The sequence below is a fragment of the Myotis brandtii genome, unplaced genomic scaffold, assembly GCF_000412655.1.
Source record: "Myotis brandtii unplaced genomic scaffold, ASM41265v1 scaffold191, whole genome shotgun sequence".
NCBI classification, from domain to species: Eukaryota; Metazoa; Chordata; class Mammalia; order Chiroptera; family Vespertilionidae; genus Myotis; species Myotis brandtii.
Genome location: NW_005357115.1, coordinates 3,416,546 through 3,432,944, shown reverse-complemented (window position 1 = coordinate 3,432,944; position 16,399 = coordinate 3,416,546). Strand labels below are relative to the sequence as shown.

The window sequence follows — 16,399 nt, the reverse complement described above, 5'->3', positions numbered from 1 at the left end:
TGAAGGGTCCCAGGTTCGATTCTAGTCAAGGACATGTACCTTGGTTGCGGGCACGGGGGGGGGGGGGGGGGGGGGGGGGGGGGGGGAGGTCAGTGAGGGAAAAAGGAGATATATGTACTATTTGTAATACTTTAAACAATAAAAAAATAGCAAAAAAATAAAGAGGGAGAAGGGGACAGTGCCTGAGCAAAGGGAGAGGATACGCAGAGGCCATCTCCCATGTGAGTTATGCAGCAGGTGCCTCAAGGGGAGGGGGACTAGCAGGTGAGTTCTCCGTGCCTCCAGGCTGTCTCTTGCCCTGCTCTCAAGCTGAACTTAACAACCACACCTCTGACCAGCACCCCTCCCTTGCCTGGGCTGCTTCATGCCCACTCCAGCTAGGAATTCTCTCACAGACACCCATGGCAGCAGAGTGGTGGCTGGAAAAGCTGTGGAGAGCACCCACTTTCACAATTTGTACCTGAAGTGCACATGGATAGAAATTGTATTAAAATTTTGTTGTATTAAGACCCATTTTCTTTTCCACTCTCCCTTCAAAAACATAAAGGGAAGGTAAAGTGTTTATATCTTTTTAAATTTGTCATTTTGAAATAATTATAGATTCATAGGAAGTTTGAAAAATAGTAGAGCCTGGTGAACCCCCTCCCTCAGCTTCTCTCCCCCCAAATATAGTCACATCTTATATCATGTGTAAAATTAAAATTGATGTTGATATAATACACTAATCTACACTACAGACCTTTCTGAATTTCCATCCTTTTTACATTCATGTGTGTAGTTCTGTGCAATTTAATCCCATGTATATATTTATGTAACCACCCTCCTAACCAAGAGACAGACTTCATCACCACAAAGAAACCCCCTTGTGCTTCCCCTTAATAGTGACATCCCCTCCCCTCTGTACTGTCCCCTGGCAATCACTAGTCTGTTCTATATAGTTTTGTCATGTTGAGAAACTATAATAAAAGCGTAATATGCTAATTAGACCGGACAGCCGAACAACCTTCCAGACAAAGCCGGGGTTGTGAGGGCCCAGCCCCTTGCACGAATTTCGTGCATCGGGCCTCTAGTGTTATATAAGTGTTTGAAATGTACAGCTGGTAAACTTTCAAAATTGACTTTCTATACCCTGAGCTTTATCCGAGTTTGCATATATCAATAGTTTGTTCGTTTTCATTAGACAGTAGTATTCCATTGTATGGGTTCCACACTATTTTTTAAATATCAAAATTTAACCTTTTGGATGTTATCTGTTATAGAATTTAAGCAATGGATGGGTGGTTCCAATAGATGACCAATCCATGATTCCTCAATAGGAATATTTACTTTTCACATTTCAAATCATACACTATTTATTAGCACGTAGTGATAATTTTCAAATTTTGAGGGAAATTAGAAAGGTTATTTTTCCCACCTTTGTAGGTTACATGCTCCCTGAAGGCAGGGGCTGTATCTTAGTCATCATTGGATTGCCTGTGGGGCCCAGCATGGTTCCTTGCATGAGATAGGTTTGTATATGCCTCATCAATGGATGACTTACTCCCCAGGATTCAGACTGGCTGCCACTTTGAAACTGTTGGCAGCACAATACATTTTTATTGTAGAGACTGAAGTCTGCAGGAGGAGGAGGACCTGCCTTACCTGGGCATCTGAATGACAGTTATGTTAAGTGAAGTAGTTCTATCATTGATCTGGTAAGAGAATGTCAGCTTCTGTTCCCTTGCTTCCGCCCAGGTTTCCAAGGCCCCCACCCAGTGTCGGCTACATGGACAGCCCGTGCAGAGGCAGGCTGCAGTACCCTGTGACCTCTCCCAGGATGCATTCTGGCTCGGTGGCTATGTGACCATCAAGAATGAAACGGGATGACCAGGTAAGAGGGTTTTGCTTCTTATTGAAAAGTTAGTTTTCCTCTTGGAGGTCATTTCTTTTAGCAACCCCCCCCCCTTTTTTTTAGCGACCCTTTTGTTTTCAGTTCCTCTAGTGAGAACTGGTGAAAGTAAACTGTGATGTCATCAGCACCAGCAGTTATCCATATTCATCTGTCAATGGATGGCTCCCTAGTGAAATCTATTTTTAGGACTATGTGTTTACATTGCTGAGGGGGAGGAGATGCAAGATCAAAGCCAAGTGGCCCAGCGTGGGGCTGGGAGAACCTCCAGGCTTGCCACTGGCAGTGAGAGATGGGGAATGAGGCAATGTGGGAAAAGCACTTGGCCACTGACAGAAGCTGCCATGCTTTTTTTGTGAAATGGAAATTGCTCAAAAGTTGGAAAATAAGGAAGCAGAATCTCTGTACAAATAGGTTTACATGGAGCAGTAAGGACTTGGTACTCATGTGCAACTCTGGCCAACAAAGGCAGGAAGAGCAGGCAGTCACTGGCAGCAGGTGTCAGAATGTGAGGTTAGAGGCTGGGAGCTCCTCTGCTCTGCACTTGGCTGAAGGGGTGGAAGGAGGGGACTTGTGCACAAGCAGGTCCCTTCAACTTTGTGACACTGTTCAGAGCCCAAAACTGCCTTTTGCAAAGCCTAATCACTTTCTGTAGTTCTTCTTTATGCTGGTCTTAAATCCTTCCTACCTGGAGCGGAATCATTCTAGTCTTTCCTGTAGTAATCACTAGCTTATTGTCTTACAGCAAACGTCGATAGTGCACTAGCAGGACCTGGCTTCAAATCTTGGTGCAGCTACTTGCTTATAGTGTAACCTGGCTTCTCTGTAAAATGGAGATAATGGGGCTGCACGTAAAGCACGTAAGTGTTAGCTCTTATCATCGAATAGCATTTAGTTATATGGATATACCATATTTTAATTATTGAGTACTTTGGTTGTTTTTTGGTTTTGCCCATTTTTTCATGTTTTTGTCCTTTGAGATTATAGAAGTGGTAATTGAGATTTTCTGCCAGACTTCTGGATTAGTGAAGTAAAAAAAAAAAGGACCCAATAATAATGTGTTTAGTGAGCCATGGTCTCTTGAGGACGCCACCCATAGGTACAGAAATGAAACAAACTGACATTTCTAGGAGACAGGCTTTCTTTACTCCATTTGGGATTACTTCTTTTTCCCCCCTGTATCTTCTTTACCAGAGCATTTAAGGTTATTGTACAGGTCTGTTAATGCGGGCAGAGTAGAAATTCAGGTTTCCTTTGGAAAAGGTGAACCTGAGGCTTGAGACTGACAGACCCTCTGCTGTTTCGCTTATCTTCCCCAAATCTGTGAATTTGTACCCTCATCCTTTCCCGCTTGCTACCTGTTTCTAAAGAAAGTCTTCCTCCCAGTATAAGTGGAAGAAGAGTGAGCTTTAAAGCTATAAAACATGAAGTCCTGGCGTGGCCCTTATCTAGGTAAATGAACATGGTCAGTTATGAAATCTTCCCAATCACCTCCCGGCCTACAGGGTAACTAACCCTCCGCCCCATCACTAAATGAACCAGGGTGCTTGGGCATGCTTGGCCGCACAGGGGCTGCTCTTCAGCCTGTCTTCTTTGTCCTAAACATGTTCTCTTTACTCCTCTTCCTTTTAGTTCCAGCTTTAAGCTGGAAACCTAATTTCTTCTAGCAGTATTACCAACACCTCAGTCACACTGTTTAAGTGGGTCTGTCTGGTGTCCATCAGCCATTTTGTTTCAGAATTGGTGAAAGAGAAACTCCTACTCCAGGACAGCCTCTCATGGGTTAGTTCGTACGGGCGTACCTTGGAGGTACTGAAGGTTTGGTTCTAGACCACTGCAGTAAAGCGAGGCACATGAATTTTTTGGTTTCCCAGTACATACAAAAGTTATGTTTACACTATACTGTAGTCTAAGTGTACAGTAGCAATACGTATAAAAAGATGATACCTAATTAAAAAATGCTAAGCATCATCTGAACCTATTGGAATATTGTGCTGATAGATCTGTTTGATGCAGGGTTGCCAAACCTTCCATTTGTAAAGAAAACAAAAAACATCTGCAATGTGCAATAAAGCGAAGTATGCCTGTATATGTGAGTGGCTCTGTCAGTCACCAAAGGTGAATAAGGTAATGATGAATACCCCGTCATTTCCTTGATTGTAAAGCTGGGGAATAGATGGAATACTCTCAATCTAACTCTTCAAAAAGAAAGTATGTAGCAGCCAATTTATGGTTGTGGTGTGCACGGGATCCTTGTCACTAAGCAACATGGGAGAGATGGGGAAATCGGGATACAGGGTCCTACTGAGTTCAAGGATTTCACAAAGGCTAATACTGGGAGGCAGTGGAATCAGGATCACTAGGATTATCCAATGGTAAACATCAGAGAAAGTATAGACATGAAATAAATTAAAATGAAGCTATTTCCTTATTAAATGGAAGCATAACTCAGAAGTAATTTCCTCTAATATTATGAGATGGAGTTTACTACTACCAGAATGGTTGTATCCGTAATATCAACTGTGATCAACTAATAATTGTCATGTTTTCTAAAAAGGGGACAGTCATGGCAAATAGCAATATAAGTGAAGAAAGAGTTTAAGGTACATTTAGAGAGACAAATGAAACATTTTGATTATTTCATTTTTTAATCTTCAAAATTTTCTGCCATGAGACAGGAATGCATGATAGAAATGGCTCAACATTTTCACATGAAACACTTGGATTCATTTTCATTCACAAGTTTTTCTAAAAACTACAATTTCATAATCCCACCCATTTCCAACCATTATCACAGATTTGATTGACTGTTAAACAGTAGTTGCCAGCAAGAGCTGGAACGCTTTCTGCGTATTAGTAGTGTCTTAAAACTACCACCCAAGAGTATCACGATTATAAATTTCGTTGTACACAGCAACCCCAAAGGTGACTGATGTGCCCACATAAACTCCCTGGTTATCACTGAGAGCTTGAAGAAATGCTTTTCTACTTGTTCATCTCAGTATTTTTCTTGTAGGGAAAAGCACATGCTGACCTGATAATTTAGTCACCACTGCTAATAGGCAAATATATATGCCTGATATATGCCTGATACTGATGCTCTGTGATAATTATGTACAGAACACACTAAAAAAAAAAAAATGGGTTGCTTGGAAACTACCTCTCTTCTGTTGAAGAGAGCTACTTTGAGGTTTTTTTTTGAGCAGTTGTAAACAAAAGGAAAGAGATACACACGAACATATATCTATACACCTAGAGATATACATTGAATATTTTCAATGTGGTGTATATCTGCTTATATAGAGATACACACAAACACAGAGTAAGTGTCTAGACTTACCCCTTCACACATACCCACACCCTTACATACAGCACGTGAATATACATGTTGTGAGTGTCCTTGGGAGTTCACTGGAGTTCGTATATTACCAAATGATGATGAAATACCTGATCTGTATTACTCCTGAGAAGATACTAGAAGGGAATGACAGTTCTGATGCACTTTGGAATGGCACAATCACGTAAACACTTGCATACTTAAGACTTCTGAACTCATCCAAAGTTTCTAAACATATTCTAACAAAAAAAAAAGATATCAAAACTTGCAGCAAGCTAAAAAATAAAAGTTTTTTTATAATCCAAGTATAAACAAACATATAGGAAATGAGTATTTGTCAGTAATTATTTTTAAAGTAGGGAAACACGTACTTAAAAAAACAAAGTCATCTGACGAAACTTAAAAACAAAAACTACTATCCAATGCATAATAATACATGCATTGCCTAAACTAGCAGAAGATAACCACATTATAATTGCAAGGCTTATAGCAACTTCCACCAGAGAAAAATGACCATATACAGCAAGTCTGTTAAGTACGCAATTTATAAAAAGAATTATGACTGTTATTCACACTTCTGTAAAAAAGAATTTGCAATTTGCTGAGTATCTTATCCCTCAATATAATTAATCTGTGTAAAAATTACAGCTAAGCCAATAAACTTCAAGCACCAATTCAATCATTTAAACTTACTGTATTTATATTTCTGCTGTTGAGGGAACAAATTATGTTGAAGTCTAAGCTAAAATTAGCCTAGTAATTACAATTTAGTTTTATAGGCATACGGTTTCTTTTTCTTTCCATCCCCACAAATGCCTAACATTTAAAAATGTTCAGGCCAGTAAAGGAATCCTTGGAGGAATCCATTATTTCTGCGTATCAATGGTTTAATATACATTAAAAGCTCTGTAACAAACCACTGCTTTCTTAGTTCTAAGATAAAATAGACTCGCACACAAGAAACTAACAGACTGCTCCTCATTATGACTTAGGAAAGGCAGCACCTATACAGTAGACTAACAAGCAGACCTGGATATCTACCGTAGTGTAGGAAATGGCATTATTATTCAAGAAGGCAACTCCACTGCCAGTGGCAATACTGAGTTTTTCTTAACTGACAAATTTCCACTACACATTTGGGGTAGGAGGGTATCTCAGTAAAGGAGCTTTTTTTTTTCTTTTTTCTTTTCTGATTTCTTTTTCTGCATCAGGAGAAAAGTAGCAGTCTGAGCCAGTAGATGAGTAACAGTATTTGTGATGCCTTTGGTTGTTCCTGAAGAAAACATGTTCAGATAACAAGGGGTTTGTTTTAAATCAATACAACTGCTGTTTTGCTTCCAGTATTGACATCACACCACTTACACACACATAATTTCTGAGACATAATGTTTCACTCTTTCCTACTATTAAGTTTGGTTCATCTTCAACGCACACCAAAATGAACTGTTAGGTCGGTTCCATTTGATTGAAGATAATTCTACTGAAGAAAACTGATCACATGGAAACCAAAATCTTGGTCAATAGCGATCCTCCATCACTTCCTGTCCTGTTATCTGAACTCTAGCTCAATATCACATACACTCAAGCCCTGGTGTTAGGATAGAGGTGCAGGGTCTTGCTGGTCCTCAGTAAGAGGGGCTTCACTCTGCTCCTGGCTCATCTCATTGGATGGCTCTTCATCAACAGGCTCACTGAGGTCTTCACTGCCCCCTTCGCTCTGCTCCTCACTGTGGTCTTCGCTGGGCTCCACAGTCTGTTCCAGGTTGTTCTCCAGAAGTGTGGGAGAATTGCTTATTCTACTTGCTGCTTCAGCTGTCTCACTTAAGGGCTGGGAAGGAGGCGGTGTGGGAGTACCAGATTGCATGACACTTTCAATGGAAGAGATGGGGGCTTTGGTTAAAGTAGTATCCACTACAATCTCGTTTTGAGGCAAAGACAACTTTTCCACAAGTTTCCACTGAATGATGCTCATGTCTTTTCCACCAGTTGAAATCAGGTGACTGTCATTATGAGTGAAACTGACATTGGTGACATGGCTGCTGTGGGCACTGTACTTGTGACTGGGAGCCTATATGAAATAAATCAGACAGGAAAGTTAAACTCATTCTTACATGCCTGCTTACAGCAATGGAGGTGACAAGGTAAAGGGGTAGGGTAATTCAGCTCATAAAACAGGAAATCAAAGCCACGAGTCATCAAATCTGAGGAATAAAGCTAGCAGTAATTTCCCTTTAATACTGTTTATTTAGAAGAAATAAAGCATAATAATTAGACATGTATACTTTAGACTATATAGCTAAAAAAATAAAAGCCCATCTCTTTTGGAGAAAAAGTTGGTATACTTAGTAACTATTCTATTGGATGGCCAGGGAAGAAGTTACTAGGTTGGCAGGATTGTAGGTGATTTAGGAAGTAGCTCTCATGAGTTTTATAATGCTGATCATAGATGTAACAAAATATGTTTATGAGAAATTTAAAATTGCCAATATGTAAACAAATGCACAATAAACAAAAATGAATAAACCGTCATCAGCTACCTTCTATACTTATCTTCTTGTCCTTATTGAAGAAAGAGAAGACAAGCAATACCTGGACACTGACAACAGATGGCCCTGTTCTCCCCCTGTGCATCTCAGTATCATGGACAGTGATTAGTAACCCTACAAATATTTTTGTGCCACTGACACAAAGTTATCCCCAAACAAAAGGCACCATAATGCTAATTTTTATTAAATTAATTTTACCTTTGCTTTGGAGCAGGGATATTGAAACAGATGGACTTTGCAAAAGTCATCAGCAACAGCTATCACCTTCCTATTGTGGGATCGCACCAGTGCATTGATATCTGTCCCATCAGATCCTTCTGGCCAGACACCTTTGATATGGGAACATAGGGGTGCAGAAGAATTAGCCTGAAAAATATAACTGATAACTGTGATGCTACATAGGTTTATTTAATTTCAGGATCTTACTAATTTTCATCTGTGTTCAAACTCTTAGCTGCTAACATTTTCCCCTTACAATTTCTTAGTGGCTCAACACTTTATTCAAATGTTTTACCCAAAGTCTAACTAATAATAAAATTATAAATCTAAATAGCCTTATGATGGAAAATTTAATGATGCAAAAGTACTCACTAGTAACCAGCAGGTGGTGCTAAAGTAATTTTAGTTTTAAGTTTAACTCACCAATAAGCTCTTCCTTTTTCAGGTTTCTAGTTAGAGTTCATGAAGTTCTCAGGACTTGTATAGCAAGGTGCAGAAACAAAGCTGTGGGATTCACTAATTCTTCGAAGTGGAATCTGGGTAAGCTGTGTAAAATTTACATCCTCTCTCAAAGAAAACCTCACGGAGAGTCTAGTCTATCTGATATCCCATAGAATTTTCTGGTAACTATTATTGATGTCCAAAGATAAGACATAGAAAATTTAATTTTAATCTTTAACAGGCATTGGTGGTTATGTTCAACATACCACAGAATTTTATTAGACTAGATTAAAACTATGGAATACATAGGGTTGAAGTGCTGGCCTTCTGTGGTTCAATGCTACTCCAGAGAACAATTATGTTTGGTAAATTTGGTAAAATAAATTGAAACACTTCTGAACTAATAATAATTACATATTGCTTCATTAAAATAACTAGGTAAGTTATTAGTTATTGGCCACTGCCTTCGTTTCATCCAGAATAATGAAATTGTTTATGGAATAGTCAGGGTTATTTTGTTTTTCATTTCTTCCTAGCCTAGTAGGCTTCTCCATCTCTACAGCAGCTGTATTTAGAACAAGCAGCTACAATGGATTATTTTTCCAATGCACACAGCATAAAGAAGTGTTCAGATCTATACTTATGCTGGATCTGAGAGCCGTTTTCAGAAGGCAGAGATAGACTTGTTAAAAGGAAAAGTATTAATATTTTGGGTATTGCTTTAGGTATTTGTGCTACAACCTTTTTATTCTATTTACTGAGTATAACATTTATTTTTAATTCTCTGCAAACACAGCTTTATTATTTTAACTTTTCCATTTACCATCTAACTTGTTCAGAAGGACCCCTACAGACTGGGAAAGGCTTAGTTAGAAAACTGTCAGGACAGATTTCTAGGAATGTCCAAACATCAGATAAGGATCTCCAAATTTTATCTTTAAATAATATCTACTAATACTGCCTTTTTATTTCAGCAAATGGTGCTTGGACAACTGGACATTCACATACAAAAATTAACAATAACAACTGCTGACAAGATGTGGAGAAGCCAAACCCCAACTGCTGGTGGGAATGTAAATGGTGCAGACACTTTGGGAAACAGTCCGGCAGTTCCTCAAAAGGTTAAACACAGTTACCATTTGACCTTGCAATTCCACTTCAAGGTACATACCCAAGAGAAATGAAAACATGCTTACTCAAAAACTTACACATGCTTGTTTATAGCAACAGTATTTATAATAGCTGAAAAGTGGAAACAACTCAAATGTCCATCAACTGATGAATGGAAAAACAAAATGTGGTATATCCATACAACAGCTCTTATTCAGCCATAAAATGAAGTACTGATCCATGCTATAGTACGGATGAAACTTGAAATATGCTAAATGAAAAAAGCCAGTCTCAATGGATCACATATTACATGATTCCATTTATAAGTACTATCCAGAATAGACCAATCATTACAGGAAGTATAGATTTTAGTGGTTGCTATGGGGTGGAGGTGGGAGTGACTACGAATGGGTGGAGGGTTTATTTTTGGGGTGATGAAAATGTTCTGAAATTAGTGATGACAAAAGCACAACTGTGAATATACTAAAACCACTGAATTGTGCACTTTAGGTGCACTTTTAAAGTCAGTGATACCTCAATAAAGCTGTTATAAAAATGCCTTCACAAATTTAAAAGTTTCAGTTTTCACTTAGAGAAAAAAAAATGGACAGGCAATCTGTCCATTATGTAAAACTAGAGGCCTAGTGCACGAAATTCGTGCATGGGGCGGCAGGGGGTGGGGTGTCAGCCTGCACCCTCTCCAATCTGGGACCCCTGAGGGGATCCTGGGGATCGGGCCTAAACCGGCAGTCGGACACACCTCTCACAATCCAGGACCACTGGCTCCTAACTGCTCACCTGCCTGCCTGATCGCCCCTAACTGGCACCCCTGTCGGCCTGGTTGCCCCACACAGCCTGCTGTTTGGCCGTTTGGCCGCCCCTCACTGCCCGCCCTGCCGGCCTTGTCACCCCACTCAGCCGGTTCAGTCATCCGTTTGGTTGTTTCGGATGTGATGGCCCCTGGCTTTTTACATATATATAGATTCCTTTCTCTTATTTATCAAGGGCCAGAATTCTGGATTCTGCAGAGAACAAACCTTGTATCGGTTTAATTTCTCTGAATCTGGCATTCATAGTGATAACACTAAAGAACAGATATAGACTATTTCATTTAGGAATTCAGGCAAATAATTATCTACAAAACTCCACAGCCTTTTTCCATCAGGTATCACGTCCTTACCAAAGACTTGAAAGCCTAGTACACAGGTATATGTCGTCCAATCGATGTCCTTACACTCTGATCGATTCCTGATTAGTTTGCAGCTTTCTGTAATGTTCCCTTTAAATTTAGAAACAGGAAGTATAATCAGTGCTTGTGTATAAATGTATATGATTCAAACTAGCCACATTTACTTGGATTTATAATCCATACACTGAAAAACATTAAGATACATTTAAAAAGGAAAAGAGTTTACTTTAAAGCATGGTTTCTGGAAGTACAAATTGTTTCCCACTGAAGGTCCTTTTTCTTTAAAAAAGCCTACATGTCCATCCATTATACTTTTTCCCATCACCAGAAAGAGTAAATACAAAACCATTCAGAGCAGCATCAATCTTGCCGAGTTAATTTCTTATGACATGTCTGCACATTTAAATTAACTCATTACCTTTCTGGAGAAGTGAAGCACATTTGAGATTCTCATTCCTTAGCTCAGAGTAACATATGCTGTCAGGCTAGAGAGGCCAACATGCATGCTCCGCACAATTCAGATTGCATACAGCCCACTCATTAGTGCCCCTGGCAGACACCCTCAGCCATACATGATCATTCATACTTACAGTACAATATTTCATAGTCTCCCGAGTTAGACATTATATACTCGTTGTCTGGGGACCAGTCAAGGTGTGTGATATAGCTGGAATGTCCCTAGGAAACAGTAGATAGATCACCTATTAGAAAGCATGTAGAATTTGAGTAATAAAAAGTTCAATAATTAGCCAATACTGTTTTGTAAGTAGCCATCCACCTGGAATTCCTAATGTATAGAGAGCAGTATCACAACCTGTAGAACTGAACAGGCCTCACAGCAACTCTTTAGTCCCTTTTCACTCTATCTCACTGAGAGTCAAAGATGCAGGTATGCGAAGATGCCAGTGATACATGAAGAGTTCAAGCAAAACTCCAGCTAAAGAGGCCTCACCACAGTGGAAAGGGTAACACTGGGAACTTGGGAGTATCCTGTTGGCCTCCCCTCTTAGATACCAGCAACTATTTATCTGTTAGGGACTTCCAAGAAAGACAGTCTTGAAAACTTGTGCCTTAAAGGACACTGTGACAGGTACCAAACCCTTAGGCCATATTTCAGATCACTGGTGTCCCTGTTTTAGAGTCACTTCATTTTTGAGAATGAAGTATAGGTCTCAGGTTGTTCACAGAGTACAGTTTTCCTGGGCTGCTTCTTGAGTATCCAAGGCACATCCCAGAGGCACACATACAACAGTCTCCTAGAATAGCGGTCGCCAACCAGTGGTCCGTGAGGTCTGAAAGGTTGGCGACTGCTATCCTAGAACACTATCTCCAAAGAATATTCTGGAAGTCACCCAACACTGTACTCAGTCAGAACAGCTGGATCCGATATAATCACCTGACTCCTTACAACATTCCTTAAACAGGAAGACAGTGATCTTTTTCTGCTTAGGTTTTACTAATACTGTGGGAATTCAACACCTCCTAAATGGTGTTATTTTGTTGGCATCACATATACGCAGCCGATTTCCAATAAACTACTTCAGATAAATCACAGGTCTTATCGGTTTACCAAAGTCGATGGAGACTCAAAATCACTCTTCATCTCTTACAGTCTATGGTAAAACATACTTAATTTATAATATACTTTTTAAATTACTAGCTTTCTGTGCATGTGGTTTTATTTTTTAAGTTAATAAATTCAAAATACTTTAGGCATAGTTTTTAATGATTTATACAAAGTATTCTAATTATTCTCTTACCCTTCTGAAATCTAATGACATGTCCCAAAACCTCTCTGGAGCTACGATCTCCCCACAGCACTGCATGGCAAATACATATATTTGAACATTTAAATAAATTTAATTATATGAATTTGAAAGCTAAAGAAGTTTCCTGAAGTCACTGGAGATTAGGTGGTATACTGGAAAACAGATTGGGAATCCCTTGCTAGGCACACAGGCCTACCAACTTAGTAAGAAATCAGTTTTCAAAACCAGAAAGACACGTGATTACTGGATATTTTCTGAATACAGCAGAAGGACAGGTTCACACATATCCTTTTCATAGTTCACATGAATCTGATGCCTTGCTCTGGCATCTGTAGAAGCCATGCTTCTAAGAGAAGAAAACTTCTGCTACATGAGTGAAGGATTTAACCAGATCAGTCATGACGAAGTACAGTTGCCCAAGAACTACTCATCCTAATGCAGAAGTATATAAAAATTATCTGAATCTCTTTAATAGAATTACTTAGAAGATCAAAAGCGTTGTATGTATACATAATATTCATGTAACATCTGTGTTGGACACAACATATTTAGAAGGCAAATCAATGTAAAGTGTTCGCAAAAGATTCAAGTAGGAAAAGCAGCAAAGACCTTGGGGAAGTTATCAGTTCATATTGGAAAATATTTTCCCTCTGATATGGATTCCAGTATATAAGCGAAGAAAAGCTAAAATGCAGCTGCTGGGGGTCTGTAATGCAACCTTCCCAGACACCACCTCGGCATGTCCCTGCCCACTCAACTCACAGGCCATGGAAGGTACATGCACAGCTTGTGGGCAAAGAGCCTCAGACATCACCGCAAGGCCAGAGACACAGTTGGGAGCAAGACCCTGCATACCTCCTTAAAAAGAAACAATATTTTCTAAGCTGGCACCTTCATTTCTGCCATTAACTAGTTGAATGATGTGACTACAATAACCATCACATATGACGAAGCCCAAAATACTACTACAGAAAAATCAAATATTTTAGCTAAATCTTTGTTAATGGCATGGAGGATCACCTACTCAGTGGTTGCAACCGTACCAAAGCCCAGAGTTAGGGATCTATTTTCCTTAGTAGGTATCCAGGTGTCCCCTCACCATCTATAACGATGCATCCAATGGAACTTTCCACAATGATGAAAATGTTTCTGTGCAGTCTAATGCAGTGACAACTAGCCATATGTAGCTTCTGAGTGCTCATAATGTGGCCAGTACTCCAGGGAACTGAACTTAATAAGCAGAAAGTTGTGGTTAGTAGCTGTGATGCTAGATAATACAGGTAGAGAACAGTTCATTCTTTCTCTCCTGATTTCAGATATCTTTTTAATTACCTAGCAAATTTCCACATAGCAGAGATCTGTTTCTGGATTCTTTCTGTTCCATTAGTCTATGTGCCTATTCTCAGCCAACTGTGATAGTTTCGTGGTATGTGGAAAGTTTCAGATGACTTTCAGAACCATTTTATCAAGCTCATAAATATCATGCTGAAAACCTAAGAGTGCATCAAATTTAGAGAATAATTTGCAGAGAAAGATATTTTTATCAAGTGTTTTCATCTAGAAACATGTCTCTATTTTTATAGTTCCGTTTTGTCTTTTAGCCATGTTTTACTTAAGCTTCCTGTGCTTTTCTTGCTACATTTATCTACAAAGCATCTAAGGCAGTGGTTCTCAACCTTCTGGCCCTTTAAATACAGTTCCTCATGTTGTGACCCAACCATAAAATTATTTTCGTTGCTACTTCATAACTGTAATGTTGCTACTGTTATGAATTGTAATGTAAATATCTGATATGAAGGATGGTCTTAGGCGACCCCTGTGAAAGGGTCGTTCGACCGCCAAAGGGGTTGCGACCCACAGGTTGAGAACCGCTGATCTAAGGTTTCTGTTGCTCTTTCGAATAGGGTTTTCCTCCACTGCAGTTTTGATGTGCTTTTGTTGGTTTGAGAGAAAGCGGATCTTTAGAGTGTAGACCAGTGATGGCGAACCTTTTGAGCTCGGCGTGTCAGCATTTTGAAAAACCCTAACTTAACTCTGGTGCTGTGTCACATATAGAATTTTTTTGATATTTGCAACCATAGTAAAACAAAGACTTATATTTTTGATATTTATTTTATATATTTAAATGCCATTTAACAAAGAAAAATCAACCAAAAAAATGAGTTCGCGTGTCACCTCTGACAAGCGTGTCATAGGTTCGCCATCACTGGTGTAGACACTAGTTGTTTATTTAATGCAGTCTGCCCCTTCCTTACATGCCCGGCTAAGGCACTATTTCCTAAACTCTTTTGCAGCCAGAGGTGGCAGAAGTCATTCAGTGGGGCTCCCAGGAAAATTTTCAGGGAACTGACTTAATAGGAGGAGGGCCTTTTCTTCCTGCAACTGGGATGTGATGACTGGAGTCCCAGCAGCATCTTACTGAGGATGATGGAGTAGAAAGAAAGAAGGATCCTGAGTCCCTGACAACTTTATAACTCCTGTTATTAGTAATACTGAATCCTACTGCCTTACTGAAATACTGCATCAATGTTATGGATTATTTTCTTGGAGATTTCTAGGTAGACAGTTAAAATGTCTTCTTTGCTTATATGTATTTTCAATTACCACAGTCCTGGCATTAAGAACACTTATTTTTACCAGCACTGCTTGCCTACCTAACAGACTTTATAATGCTTTTGATTTTTAGTACATCACTACAACTTCGATACACTGTATCTGCTAGGTTCAGATCTTTGAGCAGCAGTGTTAAAAAGTACACAGGAATTTGAGGCAAACAGAAAGCCAATGTTGCACTAAATAATCTTAATTCTACTGCACACAGAATAGGACCTTTAGGTAAGTCAGAACAACTAAACTATTTCAAGGTAAATACACAATTGTCCGTAATTAGAAAATAATTTTGAACTTTCATAGATTTATTTTAAATTCATGTTAAAAACACCCCTAGGTACAACCCAGGGCTCATCTAGTTACCGAGAATAATGCTACCTGAGATTTACTTTCTATGCATAGGGCATTAAGTTTAAGTTCCTTACATACACTATCAGCTCTAAATCTCATAGCAACCTTGATTAAAGTTTAGGAGGCAGATAGGTGAAGTAACTTCTGAAATCACATAAAGAAATGGAGGATGGCTGGCGTGGCTCAGTGGTTGAGCGTCAACCTATGAACCTGGAGGTCATGGTTTGATTCCTGGTCAGGGCATATGCCCAGGCTGCAGGCTCGATCCCCAGTACGGAGCACGCAGGAGGCAGCTGATCAATAATTCTCATCTTTTTTGTTGTTGTTAATCCTCGCCCGAGAATATTTTTCCATTGATTTTTAGGGAGAGCGGGGGAGAGAGGGAAAGACAGAAACATCGATGTGAGAGAAACACATCGACTGGTTCCCTCCTGCACAAGCCCCGACCAGGGCACAGGCTGGGGAGGAGCCTGCAACCACGGTACGTGCCCTTGACCGGAAATGAACGCGCCCCTACTCTATCCACTGAGCCAAACCGGCTAGGGCCTCTCTCATCATTCATGTTTCTATCTCTCTCTCCCTTCCTCTCTGAAATCAATAAAAATATATTAAAAAACAAAACAGAATTGGAGCCAGAGTTCAAACCCAGATCAGATGATTCTGGACCAAATTAAACCCAGCACTGAAATCATGCTGATTTCTCACTCATTTCTGTAACACTGACAATGAGCAGAAAGCAATGTAAAAGTAGCATTAAAAAAAAGAAATTTATAAGTAATTAAGGACCTTTTCAGTACATTTTCAAAACAGTACAGGAAAGGCTGAGGTCAAGAAACACTGTATGGAAAGGAATAGAACTAAAACCTCCCAAAACTCAAAGCGCAAAAGACTCAGGGATCTTTGAGAACATTATTAACCAGCAGTCTTTAAGTTCTTGTT

General features: G+C 39.5%; 1 protein-coding gene and 1 long non-coding RNA gene across 9 annotated transcripts in view; one reads left to right on the top strand and one right to left on the bottom strand.

Moving 5' to 3' along the window:
* LOC102255774 overlaps positions 1 to 10,189 on the top strand; it is a 16,497-nt gene extending 6,308 nt beyond the window's left edge. For 2 of the 5 annotated variants that reach the window (XR_001361817.1, XR_001361816.1), the window contains 3 exons: positions 1,735 to 1,870; positions 8,436 to 8,530; positions 9,406 to 10,189. This is a non-coding gene — a long non-coding RNA (uncharacterized LOC102255774). Of the gene's footprint in view, positions 1 to 1,604; positions 1,695 to 1,734; positions 1,871 to 2,633; positions 2,749 to 3,904; positions 4,016 to 8,435; positions 8,531 to 9,405 lie in introns of all 5 variants that reach the window. The other 3 variants (XR_313514.2, XR_001361818.1, XR_001361819.1) reach the window with 3 other exon arrangements.
* Positions 4,504 to 16,399, bottom strand: part of EML4 (echinoderm microtubule associated protein like 4) — a 157,035-nt gene continuing 145,139 nt past the window's right edge. For 3 of the 4 annotated variants that reach the window (XM_005864752.2, XM_014538451.1, XM_005864754.2), the window contains 4 exons: positions 11,321 to 11,408; positions 10,722 to 10,820; positions 7,970 to 8,100; positions 4,505 to 7,293 (listed from right to left, as the gene is read on the bottom strand). In XM_005864752.2, the coding sequence (XP_005864814.1) occupies positions 6,820 to 7,293; positions 7,970 to 8,100; positions 10,722 to 10,820; positions 11,321 to 11,408 (792 nt within the window). In that variant the 3' untranslated portion in view covers positions 4,505 to 6,819. Of the gene's footprint in view, positions 7,294 to 7,969; positions 8,101 to 10,721; positions 10,821 to 11,320; positions 11,409 to 16,399 lie in introns of all 4 variants that reach the window. The other variant, XM_005864753.2, reaches the window with a different exon arrangement.